The sequence below is a fragment of the Natator depressus genome, chromosome 1 (genome assembly GCF_965152275.1).
Source record: "Natator depressus isolate rNatDep1 chromosome 1, rNatDep2.hap1, whole genome shotgun sequence".
NCBI lineage: Eukaryota > Metazoa > Chordata > Testudines > Cheloniidae > Natator > Natator depressus.
The window spans coordinates 197911467-197933991 of NC_134234.1; the positions used below are offsets into that span (position 1 = coordinate 197911467).

At 40.3% G+C, this 22525-nt stretch overlaps 1 protein-coding gene across 5 annotated transcripts in view; it reads left to right on the forward strand.

Annotated features, from left to right (window-relative positions):
- GRAMD1C (GRAM domain containing 1C) overlaps window positions 1-22525 on the forward strand; it is an 82712-nt gene that overhangs the window by 40435 nt on the left and 19752 nt on the right. For 3 of the 5 annotated variants that reach the window (XM_074974084.1, XM_074974111.1, XM_074974093.1), the window contains 5 exons: window positions 1032-1112; window positions 9549-9667; window positions 10911-11034; window positions 16088-16262; window positions 22345-22488. In XM_074974084.1, coding sequence (XP_074830185.1) covers window positions 1032-1112; window positions 9549-9667; window positions 10911-11034; window positions 16088-16262; window positions 22345-22488 — 643 coding nt within the window. Of the gene's footprint in view, window positions 1-1031; window positions 1113-5705; window positions 5913-9548; window positions 9668-10910; window positions 11035-16087; window positions 16263-22344; window positions 22489-22525 lie in introns of those variants that run through there. The other 2 variants (XM_074974102.1, XM_074974122.1) reach the window with 2 other exon arrangements.

Below are 22525 nucleotides of genomic sequence, written 5' to 3' on the forward strand. Positions count from 1 at the left end.
GTTGGCTAATCACCAGCTTTTCACCAGTAACCTCCCTTCCCAGAAAAACAAAACTGTTAGGCTGAAAACAGGGTGACAGTTGCCTAGTTTGAGTCTGTTGGTGTTTTTGAGGAACGACTGCTTATTCAATATAGCTTATTCAAATATAGCTGACACCGAAGGGCGACCTTTGCAGTTTCATAATGGGGCCCATGAGTCTTACTAGTTTTTACCTGCTGTGAAGGACATGATTCTATCCCTGTGTTGAAGAGGTTAGAAACTTTTAAAAATGGAATGAGTAAAAGTGAATGACAAGGCAAAACCCAAGAGAGCAGATTAGGTAAAGCAGAGATTCTCAAACTTTTGTATTGGTGACCCCTTTCACACAGCAAGCCTGTGAGTGCGACACCGCCTTATAAATTAAAAACACAACTGTTTATATTAAACACTATTATACCTGCTGGAGGCAAAGCGAGGCTTGGGGGTGGAAGCTGACAGCTCGTGACCCCCGTGTAATAACCTCGTGACCCCCTGAGAGGTCACAACCCCCAGTTTGAGAACCCCTGAGGTAAAGGATGATGTGCTAGGCCTTGGTGAGAAGATTAGCAAGAAAAAATCATGCAAACAGTGAGTGTGAAGGAGGAGGGTGAAGGTACTGATAGGTGGAGACTAGTGCAAGCATAGAGGGATACATGAAGGTGCAAGTGGGAGAAAGAGGTTAAGGGAGCAGATAAATGATATAGAGGATATTTTTTATACTGGAATAAGTGCTTGCAAGTAGATGCCACAAAAAGCAAGAAAAATGTTTTATATAATGTATAGACAGTGGGAATCTACAGGCTTCAGTAAGTGTCCTCAATAGCTGCATATCCCACTGACTGCCTAGTTGTAGGTATTAATCCATTTCCCTGGGACCATGATTTTGAGGGTAGGTATGTCGTTTAACCATACCATGGACATCCTAGAACTACTACTGCCTCTTCTAGAAACTGTACAATATGGATTCACATAGGAATTCAATAAAGCGAGCTATCATCTTATCTTCCATCCAGTTTTTCTTCACGTCCTTCAGTGCTAGAGATAGAAGCTACCTCAGTATCTTCCGCTTATGGCAGAATGCACTGCTGGACAAGGTAAGGTTTTGTTGTTGTTGTTGTTTTTTGTTTGTGTGTGGGGGAGTAATGTAGCTGATCAACACTATTAAAAAAAGTAAAGGATCACTTTTTCTAGTTTCAGAGTAGCAGCCGTGTTAGTCTGTATCCGCAAAAAAAAAAAAAAGGAGTACTAGTGGCACCTTAGAGACTAGCACATTTATTTGAGCATAAGCTTTCATGGGCTACAGCTCACTTCATCGGATGCATTCAGTGGAAAATACAGTGGGGAGATTTATATACATAGAGAACATGAAACAATGGGTGTTACCATACAAACTGTAAGGAGAGTGATCAGGTAAGTTGAGCTATTACCAGCAGGAGAGAGAAATAAACCTTTTTCTAGTGAGCACTAGGTCTGCACTGGAGGCTAAATGATTTCAGAAACAGAGGTTTGGTTCTTCAAGTATTCCAATCTAGAGTCGAAGTGGGGGTGGGGTGGGAGAAAGTATTGGTACTCTCCCAGGCTCCACTTACTTCAGATTCCAGAATGAGACTCCTGTCAAAGAAGATCTTCATAATATGATGATCCTTCGCTTTTCTTGCATTTACATTTTAAATGTAGTCATTATCTGTGAAGTTAATAACTCCGTTGGGATGGCAGAGAAGCTCACACCTCTTTTGGAGCTATTGTTTCAGGCTATCTGTAAACTCAGGGAGATATTACTGGATTGATTTATAGATGGTTCATGTTTTTAAGGTCATCTTTATGACCATAAGAGCTAGAGACTTTTTTTTAACGAATAAGCTTAGATTCTGGAAAACAAATTGGCATCATCTCAAGAAAAGTAAAGCAGGTTGAACCCTCTGCCAACCAGCTCAATATGACCCCTGAGCTGAAAAGACCCAACAAAGATGAAGGCTGAACTACATACAGGTGTGTTTTGGCAACTTCTGCTAGGTAGCTTGATTTATATGGCAGTTTGTGTACACTTAATCTGATGCTTCTTCCTGAAAATGCAATGACATGTTTGTTGCAAAGAGTCAGGGCAGATAACATGCTTTTTTGGATCTCTTTCCTGTAACTCACAGTTCTCATTGTTTTAATATTTCAAAACAGAGGCAGCTAAACTCCAAGATACACAAATATAACTTTGAAGGAGAATGTCCCCCAGAGACTTAAATCTGCTGCACTGTTTATATACATATCCTGCACATAATCTTAGCTAATTTAGAGTTAAGGTGGCTCAAATGTGTTTAAAAGAAACACAAACACTAAAATTCAAGGAAAACACCATTTAAGGTAACATTTAACATCCAGATCAGCCACAAATTCACATCCCTTACAAACCGAACACACTGTCACACTCATAACTCCATGTCAAACTCCTTTTCGATTCCAGCATCCAGTATAGACAACTACAATGTATCCACCCAATTCCTCCCTATCTCCTGTTCAAGTGCGCAACCTTCACTCCAACCTCATATTTTACTTGTACACATTTTCTTGTAGATGTTACCACTACAGGACTGGGTATGGATACTGTATCTTAATCCAGCTCATCATGAATATAAATTGATGTTAGTAATAATAAAAGGAGGCAGGGGCATGCGCAAGAATTTAAATTTCACTGTTTTTGGAGGGGCACATTCTGGGCCCCACCACAGGCCTGGGGCTGGAGGAGCTGTCAGCTCCCACCATGGCCCCAGGGTCAGAGGAGCTGTCGGCTCCTGCCACGCCCCCAGGACCGGAGGAGCGCTGTGCCCTGGCCAATTACTGGGGAGCCTGTGCCCCTGCTTGTCTCCCTTTGTGCATGCCCTGGGAGGGAGAAAAATAACTTTCACTTTGGCATGGTGGCTAGGGGAGTGGAATGAGGGGGAAGCCTATGGCATTAGAGAGTTATTGTGGCAATATTTTAAAAAACTATCTCTGTCCTTAGTCAAAAAGGGAGCATTTTGAAAATTTCCTCAGCAAGTTAGTCAATATTTTAAAATCGCATGTTGTCTTAATGTAGAGTCACTACTGACCTATTCGTAATATCATAAATTTCACAGACACTGAAATGTATATTAGTAGCTTCATCATCACAGTCTTTTGGTGTCATAAATGTGCATTTGCATTTTGTTAAGGGAGCATCAGCAAAACAAAATCTTATCAGGCATGTCATTAAAACCCTGAACAAACGTAACAAATGGTAGGTTTCAGAGTAGCAGCCGTGTTAGTCTGTATCCGCAAAAAGAACAGGAGTACTTGTGGCACCTTAGAGACTAACATATTTATTAGAGCATAAGCTTTCGTGGGTAACATAACAAAAGTGCTCCTAATTTCTAACGAACAGTTATAACTCATAATCAGGTTTCAATTTCAACTCCTGCGAGTTTTCTTCCTTATCAGTTTTTTGGATGTATTTTCCTCTCTGAATTTTAGTTTAGTCAATTAGCTATTTTGAGTTTTGCTGGGTACAGAATTGCTCCTGAGTGCAATTACATTGCAGGAAGCAGGAAAGAGCTTTCGGGGTGTGGAATGAAGTAGCTAGAATTTTTCTTGATGTTTCCGAGGCATACATACCAGAGCGGTAGCTCTACCACCCTTACAGCCAGCCAACTCCTCAGTGCTGATGGGGGTGGGGGGAGAGGGGTGTCTTTTCCCCACTCTCTTTTGAGCAGCTAGTGCTGTTGTAGAGAGCTAATTGGGAGCAGGGACTGCATCCTCCCAGACTAATTCTAGCCATCCCTGTGCAGGGTCACAAGGGAATATGGGAGGGAGGGGGAATTTGTTGTGCCTCTCCCTCCCTACCCCCCTGCACAACTGGCCAGAATCTATTAACTTTTATCTTGAAAGTCTGCAGAGATGCACAGAAAGAACTTCTGTTCAGTTTCTCATCCAAACTCCTGTAACTGTAAAAATGTATCCTCATGCTCACTCTGAAGGTATTGTAGGGCAGTATCCTGAACTGAATGCAAGACCAGGTGCTAGTGTTGGATTGTAACATGTGAGCTCCTGGTCCCGAAGGAAGAACTATATTGTTTGAGCCATTCTTAAACATGTATTGCGTTTTGTCTGGTTTTCATGTGTGGCAATATGAGAGAGTCGTGAGCAAATTGCATGCATTTGTGTTCCCTTGACCCTTCCATCTGTATTTTGCTCACTAGTTCAGCTATACTTGAGATAACCTCTAATGTTTCTGAGCTGCTTCAAACGGGCCCTAAAAAAACCCACAAAACCGCCTGCCCCAAAAATAATTTTCTCACTCCCAAAACTGCACTATCTTCAATGCTAGGACAAGCAGGATTTGATATTGGACCAGTGACAGGTTTAACGTCCGTTATCAACCATCAGAGCTAGAAATAGAAGAATTGAGGATCTCTTCTTTCCAGTCGTGTAAGACTTTTGTTTCTAGAATTAGTAGATTTTGCAATATCAGCCCTTTAATACTGCAATGTTACGAATATAAAAACTATTTTATGGAGACTTTTAAAAATGCATTAGATATTTTCTTCTCTCCCACCATGTACAGTTGGACTCGTACTAAGGCAGTCTGATTTGTGAGGTAGAGGGATAGGAAAAATAGTATAATTCGTCTTTTAAACTCTCTAACACCTTTGCAAATCGATCTTCTAGTGAATTATGTCCTAAAATAAATGATGATGCGGTGTGATGTAAAGATTTTAGTAGCAACAGAACTGGGATTTCTGTTGCTACTAAATCCCAGCTTTGAAATCTGTGGAAGAAAACCCCTGTATAGGATCAACATCTATATATAAAATGCAAAGCGGTATTGTTACTATATAAAGCACAAAAACTTGCCTGCTATTAAACTGTAATAGACAAGTTACGTAATTCAGCACTGAAAAGGTAAAGGTAGCAAGGACTCTTTCTCTTTCAGTGTGGCTGGGCATAGTATGTCCTTCTTTTCCATTTAAAACTCACGCTGTGGCACATGTGTGTACTGACAGCAGTGAAAAGGTTAAATGAAGAGGCCTGATAAGGGAGCTGTGCTAACAATGCAGACTAACACAGCTGCTACTCTGAAACCTGTCCTTAAAAAAGAAGGTTCTCTCATTGCAGTAAACAGTGGCTTAAGCTGCTTTAAGTGGAGATATTAGTGACAAAAGCTGCAGCTTCTGAAGCCACTCCCTTGAGAAGCTGTGTGTTGGATTCAAGGCATTCTTTAACATCTTTAGATATTTAAAATACTGCTTGAAAGGGCATTGTAAAACTCCAAATGAGTTTAAATAAGTCTGTCTCCAGCTGTCTCTTGCTGTAATGGAACTTTACGTGCAGCTTAATATGTCTGGAAGAGGAAAGGAAAAGACTGTGTCTTTAACAAACCCTGCTTACCTATGCTTCCTTAGTGGGAGCGGCCTAGGAACCAGACCGGAATCTAGCACAAGTTCCAGTTCTGCAGGCAGACCAGCCCGCTTGTGAACACTTCTGCTACTGCCAAGCAGGAAGTTACGGAGAAACAGGTTTGAAACAGCAGCACAGTCCATCTTCGACAAGACAAAGATATGTCTTAGTAAACAACAATGTAAGCAACCTGCTTGCCCCAGGAGTTTTGCCACTGTGTAGTGGAGTCGTCTTCACGTTGACAGCTCAAGGCCCATTGGGTCTTGATTACAGCCAAACTAGCATGGGCTGGGAATTGTTCTTCTGAGTTTTTGGACTTGCTTGGTAGCCATGCAGCCCATTGGGTTCATCTGCTTCACAGAAAACTCAGCCCTTCGGGGTGAAATGATGTGCTTCTGAATGCAGGAGAGTTCTACAGTCCCAGAAGCACAGGTTGCTGTCTTTTGGTGAGGGCCTGTTTCCTGAGCATCAATATGAAGTTGGCTAAGTAGGTGAGGAGTTTGAGAATTGAAAATGTAAGGTTCTCACCACTTTCTGTTGAAAGGGACACAGAGCAAATGTGATTAAAAACCATGCTTTCATAATCAGAAATCTGCTAGTAGCCTTAATAAATCAATAGTTGTTGAAGCTGAACATTTAAAATATAACTTCCAAATACATTCTGCATTTGTGGAAGTCTTAAGGTATAATAGTCATATAAGAAAAATCGTGTGTGTGTGTGTGTGTGTAGGTATAAATATATATATGGATAGCCACATATTTGTGCTTGTGTGTTACCTTTTTTGTACCTTTAAATTTCTGTCACTATTGCAAAACCCTGCAATCTGCGTAAGCAGGACAGTGGTGTCTTTTTAAAATGTCGTTAATGCACAGATATTTAATATGATTTTTCTTGTAAATTGTTCTTATGTTATTTCTTCATTCGTAATGTTCGATTCCATTGATCTATATGGATCATGGCTGATACACAGTTTCCAGCGTCTTTAGAGACCATTAATGACGCTCTTCTTTCACATCCATAAACTCCTTATGCCTTCTTTCCTACTTTCTTCGAGTTCTTTTCAATAAGAAAAATGGACTTTGAGACTGGTTGTTTACTTTGTGGATATAGGTTTAAGTGTCAGGATCCTTTCTCTTTTTCTTACCCCTCTTGAGAATACCCGAGAGCACTTGAACAGGTCAAAGTGTGAATTTTATTGGTGGATTGGGAAACCTGGCTCAATTTCTTAACAATGAAAGGAAAAACCTAGCACTGGACTTCTATAAAGAAATCTGAACACATTTCTAAGATTCCCCTCACCCTTCCTGAGAGTAATAGCCTTGTTTAGTCATTAGAATAACCATACTGTCTCATATCAGTGGTCCGTCTAGTCCAGTATCTTGTCTCTGGCAGCAGTCAGTACTGGATAATAGTAACTTACAATTTAGGTAGTTCTGTCCATCTGTAAAACTCAGTGTTTTACAAAAGTGTGTAAGCTTCATGGGGAAACTGAGGCACATATCTATTACACAACTTACCCAAAGTCATAAGGGAGTCACTGGCACAGCTGGGAAAAGAACCCAGAACTCCTAAGTACTGGTCTAGTGCCCTATCCTTCAGATTTTGAGAGGGAAGCAGACGGTTCTTTTGTTCTAAGAATGTCCAAGAAAACATTTATGACAAGTGAAGAAACACTGAAGTGTGGCCATTACTACATTAGTTGCATTTTAAACTGTTTTATATTACTTTTCAAAATGTTGTATGCATATAATTTATATGTAGCTGAATGCTAACGGTATATGGGGTCTTTACAGAGCATGGGGCAGACAGGATACAATGTTCAAAAGTGACTTAGGCACCTAAATCAGACAATTTTCAGAGTAACAGCCGTGTTAGTCTGTATTCGCAAAAGGTGCCACAAGTACTCCTTTTCTTTTTGTAAATCAGACAATGAGACTTCATCTCCTAAATCACTTTTGACAAATGTGATGAGGGGTTTGACTACACAGGCACACTGAGGAAAGTTAATTTGAGTTAACTGGTGGTGTGAATTAAAGTGGATTAATTCAATTGCATTAAACCCCTGTTCAGACACTTTTTTGTTCAGAATTAGTGACCTTCATTGAGTTCAGTTTAAGTCACTTTGGAAGTGAATGAAGCTACACCGAATTAAGATCATGGTAATTCTGAATGTCACTTAAGCACTTCTGAAAAATTTACCCAAGGTGCCCGTCCTGATCTGTGTTTGTATTCTAAGTAGTATTTATTTGGATTGCAGTGTCACCTAGAGACTCAGGCGCAGAGCCCTATGGTGCTAGGTGCTGTACAAACATATTAGAGGGACAGTTCCTGCCCTGAAGTGCTCGGGATCAAATACAGTGTGATGTGTTATCAGTAGTTTGTTATCAGTAGTTTGCACAAGTATTACTTTGTCTATGACTGATTACCAGCACCGGATTATGGGGCTCAATCCCAGTGCGTTGTGGATGCTACCAGAAATAAATATTTATAAACAATAGAGACTGAGGATGCACAGTAAGTGTGCTTTGAGGAGCTATTTGAAAGAGGAGGGATGTGTTTTATTGCACTGGAACAAGGAAGCATTTCAGGCATATGGGGGCAACATGGTAGGAAGGCATAGGGATGAGTGGGAGTAAGGGAGTGGCTAGAGAGAGCCTTGGTATGTATGGACAGACTTATGAAACCATTTTCTGCCATCTCTGTGTTCACAGTGATCACACCTCTATGCCCAGAAGCAGTTTAAGGATTTGGGGATTTTCAAATCACTTCTTCAAACAAGCTTTTCTCTGTGCATCCTCAAAGCTATTACTAGAAACAAATAAGGTTAAACTCATTTAGTACAGTGAAAGTGTGCCGATCCAGTGGATCTGCTACCCTAACCTGTGCTAATAATCCTTCATAAAGTGACACGTGTCTGATTTTATTGTTGGCAATTTGTATTAGATTAGACTGTAAACTCTTTGAAGGGACTGTCTCCTACGCTGTGTTTCCACAGTGCCTCATACAAGAAGGCTCAGAGCCTGATTGGGACCTGTAGGCCTTACTTGACTCCAAATAACAAATAACAGTAGTAGTTCCGAGACTGTAAGCAAATTAGGGAAGGCAGCTTGCCTGCTTTGTGTTCTCTAGAGTGCCCAGTTCAACGTGTGTGTGTGTGTGTGTGTGTGTGTGTGTGTGTGTGTGTGTGTGTAAAATATGAATTTAAAAGGGATAGTTGCCAAATAAGCTGTATGGTTTGTGTACTGTAGTGCTTCCTAGGCATTGACTGCTTACTCCTCACATCTCTCCTGTGAGGTTGGTAAGTGTGATCATCCTCATTTTGCAGATGGGGAAACTGAGGCATGGTGAGATAAAGGCCACCAAGGTAGTCTGTTTAGAGCTGGGATTTGAATGTCGCAGTCCCTTGTGCTCAGTCACTGACTAGACCATTCCATAGGGTGACCAGACAGCAAGTGTGAAAAATCGGGACAGGGGGTGGGAGATAATAGGAGCCTATATAAGAGAGAGACCCCAAAATCGGGACTGTCCCTATAAAATCGGGATATCTGGTCACCCTACCATTCCACCTCTCAAAGTGCTGAACTGTCCTTCCTTGTGACCAAAGGTCACATGGGTTATTCAGCGAAGAAGCCAACTGAGCTGTAGGCAATTTGGCTGGGAAGGAATTTGTGATACCCCACTGTCATCAGTGGCAGCCTGAATGATGCAGCTCAAGTCAAAGGACTGTGACTTTACAGTTTTCACAGCTCCAAAGGTCAGCTCTGGGCAGCTGTTTGGAGTTGGAAGTGGAGGGGAGAATGGGAGTATCCTGTGATATTAAGGAAAAACCAGTCACAAGTTTTCAGCTCTAGTGATCAGTTTAGATTGGGTTATGTTATCAAATCCATTTTGGCTAGAAGTTTAGCTATTTAAAAATGGAAGATGAGAGTCTCCTTTATATTTCTAAGGAGGGCTACCAACTGCAGTGGGGTCTGAAATGTGTGCTGTTTCTTAGAAAGAAAGCTTTCTTAGACAATAACAGGGATGGATCCAGATATATCTGGGGTAAAATAATCTGTTTGTGAACAGGTAGAAGTAGCAGCTCTTCACTGCAGCTTTTGACCAACAATGTGCTTTCTCTTTTCAGAGACTGACCAAACAGGAGTTCTGGCAACTGGTACAACAGAGCTATGGCTCTGAGCTGGGCCTGAACAGTGAGGAGATGGAGAGCTTTTACTCGTCCTCTGAAGACAATGGACAGTCTAGGTAAGAAGATACTACGGATACTTATCTTTTATGGAAATAGAACACTGTTTCTACAACTGTGTCTTAAAATCCTCCTTCAAAATTGCTTCCATTACTGGCACTAATCTGTACGCTTTTTAGCAGCCTTAGCAAAGGGGCTAAAGTACTGACTAGGCATAAAGACTCGATTGCCTTCACTCTGTTGTAGGTTGAGCAGAACTGAGACCCCTTAGTGCGGAGAAGTATGAGGAAGCTTGTGTTTCCCTGGCTTTTCCTGGTTCTGTTCAGGTAAAGGAATCTAGGAATTGTGTGTAATATTTTTAAAAAATCCCATACTTGAATTACTAACACCACTTTAGATTGGGGATTCTCAATCTTCCCCATGCTAGAATCTAGTCAGGCCCATCATCCTAGTAAGCAGTATGGATATTGCTGAGTGATTATGACCCTCTGCTACCTTTTCATGAACCCCAGGTTGAGACCCTCTGTCTTAGATTATTAAAATTGAAACACTTAAAACTGCTGCTTTATTTTTCACCTTTTTACAGTTCAATTTTTTTTTTTTTTTTGGCCAATGAAAGTGGATTTATCAATGTCTCTTTCTGGTTCTGTTACAGTTTCTTTGACTTCTTCAAATGACCTTGAGCAAAATTGTTAATTTTCAGCTTTACTCTTTAAACAATGTGGTCTTAATTGTCTACATGCCCTTAGATGGTAACGTCTTATAAAAGTGAACAAAAATTAGTGAATGCACTAATACTTAGTGCTGTTGTGTTTTGAATGAAGATGCTGAGGAAATGTGTATATCCCAAAAAAAGCCCCCGCCTGTGTTTTAAAAATGTTTCATAGTATAATCTTCAAAATATTTTGACATAGGATGCTAGAGGGATGGGTGTAAGAAAAATGCCTATTATAATAATCATTAAAAGGACAAAACTTTTCAATTTGAGGCCTAAGATACTTTTATCTCCCTACCATCCACAACATTAACTTTCTCCCTCGGTTCACCATAACCTTGATTTATTAACTTTCCAGACACAGTGCTAAGCCAGGGTTTTCTCACAGGCACTTGGGGACAGGGTAGTTTGATGGGTTAATGAACTGGATGTAGGATGACTGAGCTGGGAGTCTTATGTGGCAATTCAATTAATGGTTTGTAGTGTATGTTTTTAAATTGAATAAATCTCCAAAAGTATGAGTTTGGTGCCATAAATGCTAAGAAATTAAATTAACACTGTCTTCATTATCTTTTTACTTTGGACAGATCCAGCATTTGTGATGATTCTGGAGACAGAGATGAAAAATTACCCAAAGCAATCTGTGAAATTCATGAACCCATCATTCAGATAGCAAAGGCAGAGCCATTCCATGGAAACACACTGACAGGAGTAAGTATTTAGACAGCCTCTCTTGCTTACTTAACAAATACAAATGTGTAGATCATACATCCTTAAGTGTGTGTGTGTGTGTGTGTATGTATGTATGTATGTATGTGAGGATTACTCCTTCTCCTACCTATGAAGGATGTGAAGATGAGAACAGTTTAGAAGATTTAGCATCTGGAGGTGAATGGGTCAAGGTCAGTTATTCATCTTTCAGTGTTTTAAGACTTTTGCCTGCTGGCTGCTAGCATTTACATGAAATGGATTGTTTATAGTTCTGATCAGTTTTGAATTTTCTTTTACTTAAAGAATACATTATTATTATTATTTATTATTGGCAGTGTGGTCAGGTGGGTAAGGAACTCGGTCGGGAGTGGGGAGCTCCTGGTGTCCCATTCCCTGTTCAGCCATTGACTTACCATGTGACTTTGGACAAGTCACTGCAACTCTTTGTGCCTCAGTCTCTCTATCTGTACAAAGAGGATAATTCTATTTATCCATCTTTACAGAGCTCTTTAAGATCTACAAATGAAAAGGACTCCATAAAACCCCTTATTGTCTTTTTTCCATTTCTTGTGTTCAGACCCGCTTGCCTGATGTTTTTGTTCCAGATTAGAATCTCCTCACACTTCCCTGTAATTGTTCTAGACTTAGGGGTTTGTTAAAAGAACTGATCTTAGAGGGAGGATGGGAGTACTGGGGGAACAGACTGACACTTCGTTCCTAGAGATTGGAGTGGGTGGGATAAGTTAGACCTACCTAGGCTTTAGGTAAGACAAGGTGTGTATAGGCTTTGTAGTTTTAGCCCTTTTCTCAGAATGCTATGTTCCTATGGATGAGTAATACTTTGAAAGAAACTATTCTGAGTCACTGCATTGTACTGGTCACAGTTCGCAAAGGGAAGTCTCTTACACTGCTAAATGCTTTTGGGCCTGCTGAGGAACCATGTATGGTGAACAGGTACTGTAGCCTAGGGACCTGGTTTGTGAGTGGGAGAAACGTGGGATTCCACCCTGAGGGGATTGGAGGTGTCATGTATGTGCTGTCAAGTGTGTGTGTATGTGCTCAAGCAAGCATGTATGTGCTCAAGGGAGACCTAACAGGGGAAAAAATTAGAGCTAACCCTGTAACAATGAAAGTGCCTTTGAAAATCTCACCCAGTAATGCCATTTTGATGAATATAGGCTCCAATCCTATGCACAGGCTCAATTTGTTGAAGTATATGTCTTAGCATCCGAGCGCATTGAAGTTTGAGAGAGATGAATCTGGGGGATTTTATTATTGTATAACTTACAATATGTATGACAGTTACATTTAGGTATACATTTTGTGTGGTCTTTGCTAGAGTAATTGAGTGACAGAATGCAAATATTTCAGGATTACAGAAGGAATAGAGGGTTTCAATAGTTATTGAAGTATTGCTGCCATAAGATGTCTGACTAAAGCTGTGAAAACTCATTATGTAGTTTAGAGGTGACCTGCAAAAGGGGAAAAACTGACTCATTCCCTTTTTGCTGCTTTTTGATGTATAAAGGGGGACGGAATCTTTTTCCAAAAGAAAATTAAAAAAATAAAGGCCTAAAGGATTCGTCTTTTTTTTTCACATGAGAAATTCAGATCTTGTCTGCTTCTGGAGAACTAGTAGGGTTTTGACATCATAGGAACTAATGTAATATCATATTTATGGTGTGTATTTTAGTTCCTGTTACATATTTGAGTCATCCATGGAGTTCTCAGAAAGACGAGATGCTTGACAATCATGATAGTTTTCATAGATGTTAAGAACAGAAGGGTCCTCTGTGATCATCAAGGCTGGCCTCCAGCACAACTCAGACTGAAGAATATCTCCCAGTTACCCTTATATTGAGCCCAGTAACTTGAGGGAGGAGGAAAAATATTTCATGCCTTATTTATTCTTCCTAAAGAAGAAAAACAAGGGAAAAGCACAGAGTTTTCCCCCCTTTGTAGGCCACCTTTAATGCTGTTTAAATACAGCAAATATCTGCCAGGTTGTGCTTTTGAATGGAGTGTTTTTGCTTCCGTTATTATTCCAAGTGGTATTTCCAGTTACATTAATAAATCCATCCAATGCATGTCTTTTGAATCCTACGTGCATCCTGCAGACAAGTCACAATGATTTGAGTTTGTTCAATAATAAATATTTCAGTAGCCATAAGGAAATAGGCCATCAGCATACAACATGACTGCTCCTTGATCCTGACAGTGAGAGTGGTGCGGAAAGTATAGCCTGGTTCTAGTAAGCCCTGTTGCAAAAGAATCAAGGAAGAATGAAGAGTATTGCAACTTCATTAATATTTATGACAAATCCCACTTGATTTTTTGGGGGGTGGGAGGGCAGTGTTAGACTGCTGCAAAAAGGACTTGCCAGGGTCTTGAACAGCCATCTCTGCATTCAAATCTGTCTTCAGTTTTGCTATGATTAACCTTTTTGTGGTACATTTTGATACTCTTAGAGTTGATATAATGTTATCTCAAGAACATTTCAAGGGCTTTTGTATCCCACATTTAATGTTTTAGTTTTTGTTTGACAAATGAGGAATTTGTTTTTATTAATTCTTTTTTTTTTTTTTAAAGTGTGCAGTCTTTGTGTGCACCATCAGTCATGGTTTTCTTTTAAAGCACAGTGAACCTAACAGTATACACCAGTCGGTTGCTGAATTTTCCCTGACGCCAGAAATTGGTGCACAGCCATCAAGACATATGGTGCTGTTCTCCTTGACAAAAATTGCATGCACTGATCCCCATTCTTGGACTTGACTAGGCACTAGTAGCACTGAGCAAGTCTTAGGAGGAGGTTTGCCAAGTTTGGTGCCAAATTTGGGGTTTCAAAAAGATGTACGACGCCTCCTCCCTCACAGTACATTTTCAGCTCCTCTTGAGGACTCATGGAACCACTAGACTACGTATGTGCCTCCTACCGCTTTTTGATTTTAGTAGCAGTTTAATTTTTTTTAAAAAAAGTTAATATTTCTGTTTAGCCCTTGTCTAAAAGCCCTTGTCTAATGGCTGGAAGGTACAAGAAATCTGGGTTTAGAATGTATATGTCATGTATGCATTAAAAAAAAATTTCTGATGGGCCAGTATGTCTTGGGAAGGGCGTTCTTCTCAGAAGTGTCATGCTTCACCCATTGCCTTGGGTTAGGCCCATGCAGCGTGGTTTAAACTCCCCTGTCGTCTTCAAATCCATGGTCTCTCTCAAAATACCATCAGAATAAGAATTCCTTGGATCTGTATCAGGTGTGGAAAGATGGATGGGACTTTTGTCTGCTGTTCTGTACAAAAAGTGCTTGCCACAGGTGGCTGCTTCATCGCTATCCTCACCCAGACTGGAGAACCTTGATGCTGAAATACTGATGCACTGAATTATTCTTTCCCCTTCCCATTGTCCTACTTCTTCCTTTGCACTACTGTGTGTTGCATGGAATTCACGAATTGCTTCCGATTCAATACCAGTGTCTGATTAATTTGCTTCCGTAATTCAATCTTCCCTTTATTTTGGCATAGGAAATATCTTGCCTCTTTATATTGAAGTCACAAATTCAGTGCTGACTTTTATGCCCTTCAGCCGTCCAGCTTTGTACTTTGAATCTCTCAATCACCCAAGCTATGTAAGGTCAGGTCTACATTTTGATAACAGACTTCCAAGGAACAGACGAGTGCTACAGAAAGTGGTGATGATTATTCATGTAGATGGAGCTCTTCCTTGTGAATCAGCACTGAATTACTCTTCCAACATGGTGGTAAGGCAGATGAGTTAAAATCATTTAGGAAGACAGTTTGATCGCATTATGCTGCACACATCAGAGCTACAAAGTTTAGGGCCACATACTGCTCTTGATCCACAACCAATGTCCTACTGAAGACAACAAGAAGTTTGCACAGAGACTGAGGATAGAATATGGCTCTTATATAGGAACTAAACCTTTAGGAGGACCACCATCCCTGCCCTTTCTTTGGCTGTGTTACTTGTAGTTAGCAGATTTGCATGCTCAATCTCAATAAATAAATGCAAATTAGAATGATAGAACCATAGAAATGTAGGGCTGGAAGGCACCTCAAGAGGTCATCTAGCCCAGTCCCTTGCACTGAGGCAGGATCATCCCTGACAGGTATTTGTCTAACCTGTTCTTAAACCTCCAATGACAGGGATTCCACAACCTCCCTTGGAAGCCTATTCCAGAACTCAGCTATCCTTATAGTTAGAAGGATTTCCCTAATGTGTAACCTAAATCTTCCTTGCCACAGATTGAGTCCATTACTTCTTGTCCTACCTTCAGTGGACATGGAGAACAATTGATCACAGTCCTGGACACAATACTCCAACTGAGGCTTCACATGAGCAAGACAATAAACTCCCATGTCTTACATATGACACTTGTGTTAATACTCTTCAGAATATTAGCCTTTTTTGAAACTGGATCACGTTAACTCGTATTTAATTTGTGATCCACTATAATCCCTACATCCTTTCCTGCAATACTACTGCTTAGGCAGTTATTTCCCATCTTGTAGCTGTGTATTTGATTCTCCGCCCCCCTTTCTAAGTGTAATACCTTGCATTTGTCTTTATTGAATTTCATTAGGCGTGCAGTTGCTTGCCTGAATTTCTATAATAGTCTGGCCCCACAAGTGTCACAGTTGGGTTTCAGAGTTAAGTCATTATGAGTCAGTCAGTCAATAGGATTGATGGGGATAATTCACACCTCTGAGTGTCTCAAATGGTGCTGCATCATTTCACTCTTGAAAGGTTACCTTCACAGGAATAGTGACTAGGAACTGATTTCAGCTGAAAGCTTCCATTTGGCAGAATCTGCCTTGGAGCCATATAAATAGATGAGGGAGGCTGGATCCAGAGAAGGAATTTCAGAGTCCAGTGTTAGGGGCAGTACTTGCGCCAGGTAAGTGGTAAATAGAATTTGGACAGCTAGCTTGTTTACACTTGTCAATTGTAACTTTTTTTTAAACTAAGGTTGTATATAAAGTGTTTATGAAGGTTGTTATAGTCAATTATACCATTTGCTGACGGCTCTTCCCATAGGGGTCTGAGCAGGAGGAATCCCAAAATGAGAAACAGGACAAGAGGAGCCTTCTGTTGCCTTCAGAAAAGAAACCATTTAAGCTAGAGAGACGCAGGCTCCCAGCACAGTCCCTGGAGCCAATCGAGAATGAGAATCTTCTGGAGAAGAGCAGTGCCTCAGATAGTGAGGAAGAAGGTAAATAGTTGCTCATTTAGAAATCCAACTGAGATCCGTAACATGACTGTAGTCTGGATCTCAAAGTACTCTACAGTTCCTCGGGAGGGGGTTACATGTCAGAGCTGCTTGAACATTTTCTGACAAAACGTGGTTTCGTCAGAAAATAAGGTTTTGTCAGAAGCTATATCTTTTTACAGAAATTCATTTTCCAAAATGGTTTTGAAATGACAAACGTGGCGGGGGGGGACCATGCAATTTTGAAAGTTTTAGTTTTGAAATTGTGGGCATTTCCCCACTCTTTGACTTTTCCAGCTTTTCCCAGTTGGAAAACAATAAGAAAGCCTGTGGGAGGGAAAGGGTTTCCCCACATTTTTGAAACTTTTCCAATGGGAACATTTTCACACGGGGATTTTTCTCTCTGATTTTCACAGAGAACAATGCCTATTTTCCATCTAATTCTAGTAATTATCCCAATTGTACGGATGGGGGCTGGGAGGGAGGAGAGAGGAACGGAGTCAGAGAGCAGGGAGAGATTTGTCCAAGATCACACAATGTATCTGTGACAGTGTCAGGAACATAACCCAGATCACCTGACTCCTAGTCCATTATTCTTACTATTAGACCATGTTTCCTCTTGAAGGCTTTTCATCTTCAAAGCACATAACGAATATTTAAGAAAGAAATGGGAACAAAGAGGAAAGAAACTTTACAAAATGTTTGTGACTATGGCTTGGCTTTCTGTTTCAGAGTAACATGAATATTAAACTCCCCAAAAGAGCATGTCCAGCACTATGAATCTGCATTACACGTATACAGATCTTACCTGGTGTTGTGTAATAACTTACCCCCTTTATAGTTTGTGTGCTATATAAATAATTTACATGCATTTCTCCATCACAGAGATATTGCCTATAGCAGTAGAAAGTTGCAGGCTTTATCATTTTAGTGTCCTTCTGCAGTTTTCCTGTTTGTCCTAGAGCCTTAGGTTTTTATAGTCTCTCTCTCTTTTTTTTTTTTTCTTTCCCCATTTTGAAGACATTTATAATGTAATCAATTGACTCTTTGTCCTATTCACCCAGCTGGGCAGAAAATTTACCCAACATTAAAAGAGCAGCAACAAAGATAGGCTCTATCTTAATGGTAACTTTAAAGACTAGTTGAGACTATTTGACTTCTAATGTTAAGCAAATAAAAGCTGACAGACTCAAGTAGATTCAAGGCCTTTTGTTCAAGAAAGAAAAACTCCTATTCATGCTTCTTGTCCTCCTGCTTTTCTAGGGTGAGCTCTTTGTTTATTCTTGAAAGCAGGACTTTCTGGTTCCACTGCACAAAATGGAAAGAGATCTAGCCCAGTGTTTCCCAAACTTTTGAAAGCTGAGCCCTCCTCAGAAACCAGTTGCAACCGCCCTTCAACATGTGACATTTTAGGCCTACCCATCTTGATTTAGACCTCATCTACGCCCTCGGGCTAGTTCTTTGTGCCCGCCCATTCTGTGTGAGTCGTGCTTCACGCTTTGGGAAACGCAGTTGTAGCAGGTGCCGTGGGGAATGACCACATGTCTTCCTCCTCCAGCAGCTTCTGGATTTTTCTTGTTACCACAGCATCAACTAAACCTGAGGCTGACAGAGTCTTGCCTACACTAGGGGTCCATTTGTTCTTTTATGTATTCAGCTTTACCAGTGTTAGCACCAGTAGAATTTTTTTTCTATCATTCTCTAGTGCTGAAAAGGCTTTAACCGTCCACAGCTGTCTGGTGGCCCAGGTATATGGGTTTCTACTTGTGGTACCATAGTCCTGGATTCAGATCCTGCGGATGCCCAACATTGACACACCCTTGTAACCAAAAAACCCGACAAAGCTCAAAAAAGAAATTAATAAAATCTAATTAATTAAAAATGAAACCCCCCATCCCAACTGGTGTTTACCTCAGAAAGGGAGACGTGCCAGAGACTGCATATGACTCCAGGGACTTCACTTTTTGGTAGCAATTTTACATGGAAGGCACCCACATGCTACCATGATGGGCAACAATAAAAAACCCTAAGATGGTACACAGAAAATAGACTAGCCTGTCTTTTCAGTTACTTAACTATGTACAACAGAGAGACAACTGTAAGTGTCTTGAATTCTTTGCTTAAAATCTTAAAACACACGTATTCTTTTTTGGATTTAATTTCCATTTTTAAAAATGCGGGTTGGGATGAAAGAGAAAATAGAAGTGTTTGCTTGAATGTGTGATGTGAGAGCCAAGTAAGTGCACTGAATGTTTGATTTTTCTCACAGGTAGGTGGGATCACACATTTGAAATTTGGGATGACTGAAATAAGTGCAGTTGCATTTGTTTGGGTGTGCCTGTTTCCAGATCCACAGTACACGTGAGGAACAGGAGCTGTGTATCTCAATATGTTGTTTAAAATGTTGTTAAAAGCATATTACAGTATGTGCTTAGTATACAAATGTCAAATACTTATAGCTTTGAAGTTTTAAAAACTATTTGATCTAAAATTAAAAAAAATAATTGAAGCTTTTTATTAGTGGAAAAATAAGGTTTTCCTTTCAATGTTGACTCAGAAATCGCACAAAAAATTTTAAATTAATATCACTTTTGAGATGAGATCCATCATGTGAATGATCAGCCCAACCATGACTAATGTAATCAGTGCAATCCTAAAATGTGGCATGTCTGGACTGCATAATTGTGCTCATTCCTTCTGTCACACTCCTGTCTGTGAAGAGGTTACCATGATTTTGAGTCCAGTTGTTTCAAGGGCTCTGTTCTCTGTGCACAATGTTGGTGATATTTTTCCAGTGGAGTGGAAATCTGTTTGGTTCCTTATCTTTACCCCAGCTGTTTCTGGTTGCCAGGTCTCTGTGTATACAGTGTTGCTGATATATTTTTTCCATTAGAATGGAAATCAATTTCTCATTTGTTTGATATGCCCTGTTCTTGTCAGTTTGGCTTCTTCAGAGTTCATTGGTCTGCATGTATTATTTTGGGTTCCTTGTTCTGCTGTTAGGAGTTAAAGGGATTTGAGCCGAGGCATTGTTTGAAAAGAGAGGAATTAGATTTTGAGTGTCTTCCCAACTGTCTAATTTGTAGATGAGGGATTAGGTGGTTTATTTTTTTTAATTTATCTAATTTTGTGCAGCAAACCTTACAGGAAACCTTATAATGCAATGGGTCTAATTCCGTGTTGTCCAGCACAGTCTGTTGTCATTTACATTGGTGCAAAGTGTTGCAAATACTACCAAGTCCAAGTGGTAGCATTTTATATTCACTTTGCACTGGTGTGAATGAACACACAAAGTAGAGGGTACCAGAGAACCAGGCATGCTGTTTCCAGTTGGAACCAGGACATTTGAGGTGATGGGTTTAGCTAGGTTTTGGTTATACAATAACTTTTTCATGTAATCTATTCAGGCCAAAATATTCATGCAATTGCACTCCATATACTTGCCTTACAGGTTTAAAAACTGGAGGAGCTAGAATGATACATTAGGCTAGCAATCTAACCTTTCACTTGTAGAATCTTTATTTCAAAGCCTGATCCAGGATGTTAGTAAAATGAGTTTAGGGTCCATACAGGGGGTATGTGCCTCTGACAGATTATCACTACATGGTCCTGCACAGGGCTGGAAGAGCAGGGACTTTTACAAGTGAATATTGAAGAATATGGGCAGAACTGCCTGGAGGATGTTTGCACAGCATCTGCTTCCACTGTTACTAACTTGTACCAGTTTTAACAGGAGCTCATTTTCACAGGCATCAACTCCATATGAGCATTAACAAAAAATAAATCTGTGGCAAAAAAAGGGCTGCAGCTGTGTTTAAAGAGGAATGAGGTTTGAATCCTAACACAGAAAGTGACTGCTGCTTCATGTTCTATCAATCCCTCAAATTAATGACGACACTTAATTTTTCAACAAAGTACCATTACTTGTAACACCAAGTGTTCCAAAGAGTTCAGAGAGTCTGGAGGTAAAAATATTTCTCTCCGTTTTCATAGCTGTTTACTTTGTCCCTTTGACTGTACTTTGTGTCTTCGTCAGTTTCACGTTTCCCTATACAGCCCGCAAGTCTTCCAGGGTTTGTGTGGGTCTATTCACACAGCAATGGGGGAGAAACACTTTTACATGTAATTATACAAACCCAGTAAATTTGTCAGAGATTTGGGGGCAGAAACAATAACTAAAACTACGTCTTACTCTTTAAAAAAAAAAATGATTAGATTTATGAAAGGGACACTGTCAATGTAAAATGCTGGTTAGCGGTGATTAATTAAGGATGATATAGACCATTTGAGGATGAGGGTTCGTAACCAGCATAAGTAGTATGAGTTGTTATGCACCAACAAATTTTAGGTAGTTTTTTTTTTTCTGGGAGATGTTAATAAAATAAAGTATCTGACTCCCTGTAAATCAGCTGGCACCCAGTTGTTCAAAATGGATGTTTATACCAAACTGTATAAAGCTTGCTCTCTCTCTATGAGGACGGTAAATAGGCAGTACAAAAGGCTAGAAGTGGGTTAGGATTAGATGTTAAAGCTGTCAGAGCTAACATGATACATGTAAAGCTCACCCAAAGTCTGGGCCCTGATGGCATTTACATGGGCCTCTACCCTGAGTAAATATTGTAAATGTCATTGTGTAGGCTGTAAACACTCCCCGAAGTCCTGGCTCCTTGTAATGTATTTCAACGCAGAAAAATTCTTACCATAGTGAGTAATCACTTTACAGAATTGGTTGGCTAACTAGGCATCTCTGTAAACATAGTCTTGATCTTTGGGTCCACCCTATAATTACAAATGGAAAAGCATATTTTGTAATCAGAACATATCACAGGAAGAGAAGTGCGTGTGTTTATGTAAACCTTATTTTAGTCTCCTGTTTGGGATGTAAATAGGATGTTCAACTTTGAATTCAGGACCCCAGAAGTGAAAATGTGATGGTATCATAAAGGTGATTTTTGTTTTGGATCACTTGTCTGCATATCGCAACTGGAAGTTTTGAATGGGACAGATACAGGACTAGAATACTAGCTGGCTGAAAGCATTCTCAGGGGGAGGGCATGGGGGACGGGAAGTTGAGAATAGATTATGAGCTGCCAAGGACACCAGACTCCCTTAAAAGGAACAACACCCCCCCCCCCACCCGCTATCACATCTGAAACCTCAAAAGCTCATTCCTGCCTGGTAGCAGAGGGTGAAGGCAAAAGCAAGTAGCCCAGCAGCTAAAGAATGAAACTCTGCAGTGGAGCAGCACTGGGTCTCCATAGAGACAGCAGGAGTGGATGCAGGCGCAGGAGAAAGCATCTCCTCACAGCTCTGTGTTAATGGGGGAGGAGGGTAAGGCAGGTACCAGTGCCCTACCCAGGATTACAGGGTGGGAGCATACCCCCTTACATTCCCTTCATACAGAGACAGATGGTAGGTGAGGAAGGTATTTTTTGTTAGGAGCAATATTTTTTTTTTCCAAATTACAAAAAAAAAAAAAAAAAAGCCAATGAAATATATGTTTTTACAAGTAGTCTCCTGCAGCACTTACACAGCAAACATGGTAGCATCCTGCAAGAGTATGGCAAGCTGAAAACCAAACTGACACCAACAAAAATGAAAGTGACTTGTCTATTTTCATTGTCCAGTTGAGTGATGTATACAAGGCAAACAGCTGGCCTAGAGTGAATAGTGACAAGTAAATCAATAACATAGTGTTCCTTCTGTTCTAATCCCCTCAGATGGTTCTTGGAGGGCTAGTAATGCATTTAAGAAAGATTTTTAACCTGACAGGGACCATGTTATTGAAGGAGTAAGTGATGCTATTGAAAGGGACTGATTGTCCCCAACTGAGGCTTTCTACCTGGAAAAGTACTGGTGAAAAGATAGTGGATGGGGCTGGTTGGAAGACCAGCTCTGGGTTGTCTCATAATGGTAAATACTGTGCTGTTAGGTTTGTGGGAGTGGGAGAGAAGTGTGGATTAATGTTTGGTAACTGGTTGAGCCACAACAGAGGATCAAGCATAAAAATGTCTTTTTTTTACTGTGGGCAGATGATGGGGCCCATCCATTTCCTTAACCTGTTCTCTCTCCATTTCCTTATCAGCCAAGGAGACTGTCCCTGAGAATGACCTGCATGGGAGACTCTTTATTAATAGAGTTTTCAATATCAGCGCAGACAAGATGTTTGAAATGCTTTTCACCAATTCCCATTTTGTGAAGAAATTTCACAACACCAGGAATATAGTAGGTAATATAGTTTCCCCTTTCAGTTCACGTAAAGATTT